This window comes from Cupressus sempervirens, chromosome 8 (assembly GCF_028749045.1).
Source record: "Cupressus sempervirens isolate cs-2001-9-10 chromosome 8, ASM2874904v1, whole genome shotgun sequence".
Lineage (NCBI taxonomy): Eukaryota > Viridiplantae > Streptophyta > Pinopsida > Cupressales > Cupressaceae > Cupressus > Cupressus sempervirens.
The window spans coordinates 235,285,116-235,294,766 of NC_143125.1; the positions used below are offsets into that span (position 1 = coordinate 235,285,116).

Here is a 9,651-nt window from a genome sequence, read left to right on the forward strand (position 1 = left end):
GGTAGCACCTATCCTGGAAGTTGATTCGAGTCTTCTTGTGGAGTGATGTTATTTGTTGTTTGTGATTCTATTTGATGCCTGTTTCATGAAAAGGTAATCGGCACATATTGAACAGTTTATGCTAGAATCACTAGGTTCATCAATTGAAGTCAAAATATGTCAGAGGTGTCAGCACATGCTCATTTGACCCTACTGAGCTAAATTATTGGTGAATTTGCATGAAAGAGAGTCTATGTGTTGAATTGATGATGCATATTCATATATGAGATTCAGAGGGAGTAGTTCAACTTTAAAGGGAGTTTTGATTCAAGATTCAATACTTGATTAGATAAGTTTTACTATATCAATTTTTTAAGCCCTCTATATTTTAAATATAGATCATGAATTCATTAGGATTAGAGTAGAGAATTGATCTCCATATTTGATGCAGGATGTAGGGCAATGCAAACTACACAGAACACTGCTTGCAGTCTTAGACTGACTTGTTGTTGAGGGGCATAGGCTATTGACTATCACTGTGTAAGTTTTGATGGATTAGTGCCAAACATTTCTTGTATATATTTTCTGCATGCATAGTTACACTATGAAATGAAGATTTTGTATTATCTTTTTTCTTCTCATCATCACCGTGTGTCTTATTTGTGACATTCGTTATGGAGCTAGAGGCTCAGGTATTCAATTGAAGGCTATGTTTCTTAAGGGGCTTTTTATTTTGCAAAGATGTTGATGATTGGTTGAAAGAACAACCATACATAACAGGTTTTAATGTTTGGTGTCGTTAGTCATGATTGAACTAACTTGACTTTGTGCAAAAGCTAATGATTAGATTGGCAGGGAGCAACGACATTGGTTGCAGTCTTGATACTAAATTGGTGGCACATTACATCTTCATTAAAAAAAGGAAGATCATGTTTAGAGAAAATTCAGCTTTAGAGGGAGGTTCCGTGATAGAGGGAGATGTCCAACCCTTTGCAAAACTTGTGTGATAGTAAAGCAATTGGAATCAACTTCCTTTTATGGTGATTAAAGTTGTCCCTACTGAGAGGGAATCTCTATTAAGAGAAAATCTCAGTTATTAAGGCATTCTTCTCTAGGAGAAGTTTGAGGTGAAAGCCTTCGTTCCACTCTCTGCGAGTAGGTATGGTGGACCATCATTTGCAAGTAGGAAATGTGGATATGCATTCTTCTCTAGGATAAGTTTGAGGTGAAAGCCCTTGTTCCACCCTCAACGAGTAGGCATGGTGGAAATGTATCCTTCTTTGGGAGAAGTTTTGAGATAAAAATCTTCGTTCTACCCTCTGTGAGCAGGCATGGTGAAAGTCATGTGTGCGACTCCATTCTATGTTCTTATGAAATATCTATGGTGGATTATGTTATGGTGAGATAACATATGTGAATTTATCATCTTTGGTTGCATCTATGTGTGTATGCCTGACTAAAGATCTCTATCTTGCTAAGAGGGAATGTTGAAGTTTGTAGCTGCGATAGAGATCTTGAATATCTGATTTTATGAGATAGAAATATGTTTGTTATGACCGCTATGGTCATCTTGAGCTGAAAGGGATATTTGTAATTATATATAAGTTAATATTATGTAAAGTGACATGTGTCATATGTCATGTGAAGATGCATGCGTATAGATTTGTGAAATGTTGAATATGTAGAAATATGAAAGGGTCTTATTTTTGGGACTTAAAGAGACCTTTGTGTGAAAGATGAAGAGTCTTATGCAATCTATTTATGTGATTGCTTAGTATATTGTAAATCAATCAAGTGGAAAGCCTTGTCTTGAATATTTTATGATTAATAAAAGACATTTTTTGCTTGTGTGGTTGGGTTTTTACCTACCAATGGAAGGGTTTTCCCAGGATAAATGTATTGAGTGTTTTGTATTTTTTAATGTTCTTTTATTGCTGTTTATAAAACATTAACATTAGAAGGAAGCCAAATTAGCATGAATGCATGATGTAGCCAAATCAGAGGATAATTCCACCGTTTATTACATTCACTTATGTTACTATGGAATGTGATAAGTACATTTGTATATGGAAAGTTTATGCTGTGATTATTAAAACTATTAAATCATATGCTAGAGGATGAGTCCTTTGGAACAAGATATTTTCCATGATTGAATTATATGAATAGAACATGCCTCTATGATAGAGGAAGTAACATAAGGATTTCCATCCCCAATCATATTGATTCAAAGGGAGTTGACCATGTCGAGATGGTTTCTCTAACTTTCAGTTGAGGTACATTATCACAGAAGAACAAAAAACCGACATTCTTGCTGAAGCCTCATGCTAGAGAGAAGTTCTGTGTACTATTGGTACAAGCTTGATATGTTGGAGAATGAAGCCTTAGCTGAAAATGAACTTCAACATTAGTGATCTATTATTTTTATCCTTTTATATTGTTTCCTTTGTGAAAGAAGTTTGATGTGAAAGCCATTGTTTTCATCCTATGGATTGAGCCATAGTGGATCCACCCTCTGATATGGTTCATGGTGGATGTCATGTATGTGATGCCATGACAACACCACGTGAGAGAATTCGTGGTGTCTCCATTTAAAATCTTTAATTGTCATGTGTGACTATGGCTTTATGGGCCCTATGGGTGATGATCTTTCAAATAATATACACTTGTATCTAACATTGTAAGGTGATGACTTTACAATATTTAATATCATGATGAATATCATGTGACTTGACATTCATGGAGATGTCATGATAGTTGGTAGCTCTTGAACATTTTGATAGATATCATGAGACTTGATATTAGTTGTAGATCATTATGTTCTTTATGAGATAACCATGGGGGATATTATGTGACGTAATATCCATGGATATGCCATGATTTGTTGTGGTAGACATCATGAGACGTGATGTCGGTGCACATACCATAACATGGATGTATATGAGAAGGCTTGTGACTTGATATTCTTGAGCATACTGTATCCTCATATATCACGAGTGAGGTGATATCTATCTTCACTATAGATGAGCCTATTGTGATATATATTTATACTTGGTTAAGATTCTTTATATTCCCAGAATTAGCGTTGGTCAGATAAACTAGAGGATGATATAATATTGATCTGCTCATAACCTCAATACACTTTGCTTATATTATTTATTTCTGAATGCTGATCATTATATTATTATTATTACGAAGTAATTGGAAAATATTTGCTTGATATTAACAGAGACCGAGAGGTCAATTTATACAAGAGATTGAACAATGTTTCCTTAAGAAACAATCATAAATAATAGAAACATTCTATTCTAGAAACAGAAAACTAAATATTAGAAACATTCTAATATTTACAGAAACATTACGATAGATAACCATTAGATACTAAACAGAGATAATAGAAACTATTATTGTAATAATTATTCATCAAATCTGTTATCTTAAATCAAGTATATCTTCGATCTGCTCATACAGATCTATCATTTGATATTTTATCTTATATATGATCAAGTTATGGTCTCACAATTTGCTCACAAGTATAGATCAAATCAGATTGAAGTCTGATGAAATCTCCTATATAGGTCGGTGATAATCACGCTGAGGATTGACTAAAATCAAAACTATGTATTAGACACTGATTAAGAGTTTGGTTTGTTTACGAAGAGACACTTCTTGTGTGGACATGTCTCCTTATATATATACTTACACTCGATTTGGCAAAAAGATATAGATATTAACAAATATTCTGCCTTATCTGGAGTCCTGCAATTCAGACCTGTAGATTCAGTATTGATAAATATTGAATCAAACCCACATTCAATTGAAATATCTAGATCATTATACTCTGATCATATTCTGCAATTATTAAGACAGAGATTAGTAAGCTAAGAGCTTTTCCTTAAAAGACATTTGATATACATTCATTGCATTTACAGAGATAACTGAGTTTGTCATGTCGGGAGGAAGCCTACGCTTTAGCAATATGTTTGATGATGCAGCTAATTGGTTATGAAGGGCATGTGATTTACGTCTACAGATAAAACTGTTTAACAAAGCTTTTCTTATAAATTTTTATCGTGTTTTGGAAGGGGGTCAAGCTCGTGATTTAGAACGGGGGCATAGAAAGTTGAAACCCATGGAAAATGCCAAACCGTAAAAAATGTGAAAGGGAACTCTGGAAATTGTTCTTTTCAAATTTGTATTATTAAAAAAGTTACGCCCATCAGCTAGCTGAACAACAGTCGAACTTCAATGACTTATTTACAGTACTCTGAAGTTCACTGAATTTCAAACCAAATGGCTGAAATTGGGTGAACCTTGCGACTTAGGCTTAAAATGAAGACAGCAACACAAAGATTTATTACATGGAAAACCCTTTTGGGTAAAAAACCACGGTTTACTAATAATCAGAAATGGGTTCCAACCCAGTACAATAGCTGAGCTCCAACTCAACTCAAGGCTTCAACTTATCTACCAAAGAGCTCCAATTCAGCCAATCATATGCCATCAACCTTTATAAAACTGCAACTCAATAATACTGAAAACAATCAGCTCGTTTCTTCATTACACTGATCAAACAACGAAGATTGCTGAAGCTACAGCAATTGGTAGTCACTAGAATTTCTTTTTACACCCGAAGACTACTTCAAGAAGGCATTGCTACTGCCAAAACTCCAGAATAGTCTTCAGTTGAACAGCTTCAATATCCTATTGATAAAAGCCAGCACCAATATTTTGCATCCCGACCTCACAAAATATCATGCAAAGACCAAATTCCCCTAAACAGAAATCACACGTTTTAACAGCTCATCGCTTCTTGATAGTATGTGCTCTTCAAAAAAATTCTCCTAATTTTCAGCAGACATTTCAAATACATCCCTGCAAGATTGGATTAAATTACTGAATGAAATGGTTTGAACTTAGATATATGAAACTCTCTAGCGTGTCTGACAAATCATCATTAATTCCATTCACCTTATTTTGGAGGTTACCTCAGAACAGTTTTCTGAAAAAGGCTTGAAAATGATCACGAAGCTGGTAGTCTTCCCGCATGTCATATTCACATCATCCTGAAGGTGATTCTTTGACGGTTTTGATAATTTACAGCATATTGTTATGCATTTTAGGCAAAGACAAAAAAACACATTTTTGCCTCCTTCATTCGAACCAATACATGCTGCTCAACCGAATGTCTCAACGTTTCAATAAAGGTTAAGCTAAAAAATGGATGCTGCACTTGAAATGATATTTCCTGGTACTCTCAGACGGCTCTGCAAGTGCCAACTTCACCAACTCTGGTAATTTGCATTTACTTATGGCACCACAAATAATCCAACACAGGTAGTTCAAGTGCTCGAATCCAAATCAAGAGTCAGCAACTGTAGTGTTCTGTCCAGAATCAGTAATCACACGAAGTCTATTCAGCCGGCAACAGCACGTTGTAACTTTCGCACTGGAGAGTCCATCTCCCTTGGGTCTGACTTAAGCTTTCAAAGTGACAATTCAAATGCCTAGCTCATTACCAGCAGCATCCAATATGGCTTTCACACACAAAAATTAATCCATGGAGGTGCCTACTGTTCTCCTTTCCACAAATAAATTGGAAACCTTCAGAGGAAGCAATTACAGGGTCATCATAGTCATTTGCCCGCTCAGAAAATCCTTTCATTACTCATTCATTGAACAAAGAATGTTACATGGTGATACACAATAGTGTGTCTATACTATGGACTGTATAGAGGATAGTCCGTCTCCAGCCTCACAAATTGAACAAGACTTACCGGTCAAAATGATCCATTGATCAAGCACACTAAAAGATGTTTGCAATTTACTATGCTGGACGGGCCTAAAAACCAACAGACCTTCAACCTCATGCTGACGTGCATTCTAAAAATCAGTCAAAACAAAACTGTTGGAAGATATTTTAATAAGGCACATATACCAGCTCGGAAACAAGCAATCACCGTTGCAATCTACTGAAGCCATTAAGTATTGGCAATAATGAAACAATCAGCACATAACTTGCCATCAATAGAAATACCAAACAGAATTGTCTTGTCACCCTACTCCGACTAGATAGAATTGTCTTGGTTAGAGGATTCCAAAAATTGTACCCTTACACACCAATCCCATAACCAATGAGATATATTTATAATACATGAGTATATGCCTTGCAACTAAAAACTCACAGATGTTGAAGTAATTAACTGTCCAAACCTTCTCAAGGGATTTCTTAACAAGCACTAATGTAGGAGACCCTTTAATCAGGTAACATGTGTGATGTAGTACTAACTGCCTTGGTCCATTCTAGATCCTTTGATCATACTTTTTAGTCTTACTCTTCTCTATTAACATATATTCATTATATCTGCAACTCCTTTCTGTGAGGATGTATGGTGTTTTCTTATACCTTTCTATGTTGTCATCTACATAAAATTTGTTAAACTTTGTCAAATAGAATTCCCCACCATTCAGTTTTCAATGCCTTGGGTCTTTTTATCAGTTTAGTTCTCCATGAGAGCCTTAAACTCTCTAAATTGACTGAAGACCTCAGATATGCTCCTACAAAAATAAATTGATGTTTCTCTTGAAAAATCATCAACCAATGAACATAATATAGGGATTTTGTTAAAGAATATATGTAAGACCAAATATATTATATTGAATAAGTCAAAATTCGTGTTGATATATGAGAATTAAAGTAACTATACATGGATTTTCTTTTGATACATGTAATTTTCACAAAAACCAAACTCGAGAATAAACAAGCAGCCTTGCTACAAGATATATATTTATCAAGGTCCATATACATTTCTCACCAATATGGCCCATATGATAGTGCCATAATATTGTTTTCTCAGTGGTATCTTTGTGACGTAAGAGTGTGCTTAAATACCCAAAATGATGATCATTAGAAGTGGAAACGATGCATCTCTTCTTTGTAGGTTCTGATGTCATTGTGTAGATTCTACATATCTCGTCATTGCATGTAGAGAAGAGTTATTGCATTATATGTGAGTGCTAGCATCAAGAAAGAAGAGAGCACCAACTCTTAACCTCATCGTAAGCACTATTGCTGCTCAAATCATCTCACCCATTACAGTGTTAATTACAACCTGCACAGTTGCAAATTTGTTTTATTGATAGCCAACGTTGCAACAAAGGCATCTCCTGCATCCTCTTGAGATGATTTAGAATCAGAATCATTATAAGATTTGACCTTTTCTTTTTTCATTTTTTTTCTTCCTTGCAACCTTTTCTGAAAAGACCCATCTCGTTGAATTTACAACATCCATCTTTGGGCTTATCCAGTAAGCTGAGATTTGAACAAAATTTATAACTGCTTTTCCCCCATGTTTTGTCCTTTTCTTCACCTTCCACAAACAACTAAGGCTTCCTCAGTGGATTTAGTAACTTTCTGCCCATCTCCTTTATGAGGAGCAAAACCAATCTCGTCCATCGTAAGCTTTGAAATAACGAATCCATTACCTGGTTGTCTTTGCACTGTATAAGAATGCGACTATATAAAGTTCTCAAAATTTTAGAGATATAATGTTGCTTTTATTGGGACAGCTCAACGTTCTTTGAACATGATTTTGGTTGTCAACATGACTGGCAATGTTATTAGTAGATATGATAAATGTTGAAAGATAGTGTTTACAAATGGTGTTGTATTCTGTTGAATTGGATTTGATTGTTGTGCACAGGTAGAAGCTGAAAGTAATCAACCGGAGACTGAACTGAGGTCGAAAATTAAGGATCTTGTTCTGGAAACTACCAAAGTGCCTTCAGCACCATCAAAGCAACCAGATGAGGTAAGCTGTTTTTATTCTCAGTTCGAATCCATTTTTCAGAGTACATTGGAGCCTCCATAGAAGCCAGTTTCTAGTACAACTTTAATTTTTTTATAAAGTTTTATTATTTTTCTATTTAGTATGTAACCATATACCTATTTTGAATTTGTGTAGGTCGAAATAGCAAAAGAATTGGACAAGATATCAGCTAAATTGGATTCTTTTGATAAATTGTTATCATCATCATCTGAAGCAGATCGTGAGGTACAGAGCCTTTTAAGCGGAACTGCAGATTTATGGATGCCTGTCATCACTGCTACTGCTGATGAACGTAGGGCATTAGCAGCTTCTGTTGTTGCCGAGGAACACGACATTATTAAGCAGCAGTCTTAACTGCAAAAGCACATGTGTAATATCTTTCTTGAAATAGTAAGAGTTATTTTTAATTGTATTGCCTTTATTTATGTAAAACATAAATTGGTTTTACCTACTCAGTGTGGCTATGCTTTATGTCTTTCGAAATTGAAACTGAATAACAATTGGTGCATCTTGTTGGATAGAAATGAGATTGTAATTTTTTGTAGAGAATAAATTTCACAATTTTCTTTGTACTAGCCTGGTTGGCTGGTAAAATCTTTCTGTAGACGTGTCATTTAAAAGCTTATCTTACAATGGCAGCCTATTCTGTGGTTTTAATACTGGTAACATGGTTGATGATTATTTTTTTAACATTCTTTGATCTCTGGTCATTTGAAGAAGGTATAACAGGATTTCAGCACGAAAAACCTATAAATAAATCAGAAGCAAAATATTGTATTGTCTGAAATTGTGTAAAACATTATTTCTGGTAATTGGTTTTCATCTGATATACTGTTCTTTTCTCCATTATATTAATTTTCTCCCATTACCGTAAGTTATAAAAAAGTTTACTAGTTTGGCAACGGGTCTACCATAACTTGTATGCCCCATAGCATAAAAAATTATCAGCATTTTACCATGTTTGAGGGTTTCGGAAGCAATTAAAGCACCAATGTTCTATTTGGAAATACTTTTGTAAAATATAAGATATCTGGAAACCTTAAGGAGCTTTAATAGCGGCTTCAGTTTTAACCAAGTTTCTAAATCGTAACAGTCAACTATGGACCACAGAAGTGCTTGTAAACTACTTCTCAGATATAGATCTTTTGGATATTCTGTGCTCAACACTGGGGAATTACCCTGCCTGTACATTTAGGATGTAGCTGTATGTGGCAGTACTTTTATTGGATCACTATAATGGTATCATGTCGTATCCCAATAATGAAGTCTCCATCTTAGTGGTTGATAAAATGTTTTAGTTGGTCAATATCACCATGAAGACAAGATCTTTGAAGTAAATACAATTACATCGATTATTCTTTGGCATAGAAGATCTGGTCATCTATATTTGTGTATCATCTTGCATTTGAGTAAATGAGAATGGTGAAAGGACTTCCTGTGTAAAGAAACGTAGGGCATTTTTTCCTGCTGTCTTGCCACTAAACATCATCAGACTACTTTTCGAATTGTAGAAACATAAGCCTCTAATGCCCTTACTTTGGCGTATACTTATATGTGTGGATACATGACAGTGATAATCGTGCTTAGTACTTTCAGTTTTTTGGTGGATGATTACGCCATAAAAATGTTGGTCTTTTGCTTGAGTAGCAAAGATAAAGCCATTTGAAAAATTCAAGAAAATTTTGAGCCTTTTCAGAAAGGTCATTTAGTCACTCCCTATAGGTCATCTGCTTAGATCAAAGGGAGAAAACACCAAGGAGAAGTTTCCAATCTACATTCAACATGGAGTCAAAATACAATCAAACACAATATACTAGCTTCAACAACATGGTGTTGTAGGGAGGTA

The 9,651-nt window shown here is 34.9% G+C and overlaps 1 protein-coding gene across 1 annotated transcript in view; it reads left to right on the forward strand.

Moving 5' to 3' along the window:
- The window catches only part of LOC149542364 (ecotropic viral integration site protein), a 46,639-nt gene extending 38,240 nt beyond the window's left edge, over nucleotides 1-8,399 (forward strand). The window contains exons 2-3 of the mRNA XM_089797330.1: nucleotides 7,680-7,787; nucleotides 7,941-8,399. Of these exons, the coding sequence (XP_089653456.1) occupies nucleotides 7,680-7,787; nucleotides 7,941-8,159 (327 nt within the window). The 3' untranslated portion in view covers nucleotides 8,160-8,399. The remainder of the gene's footprint in view (nucleotides 1-7,679; nucleotides 7,788-7,940) is intronic.
- Nucleotides 8,400-9,651: the final 1,252 nt, after the last annotated feature.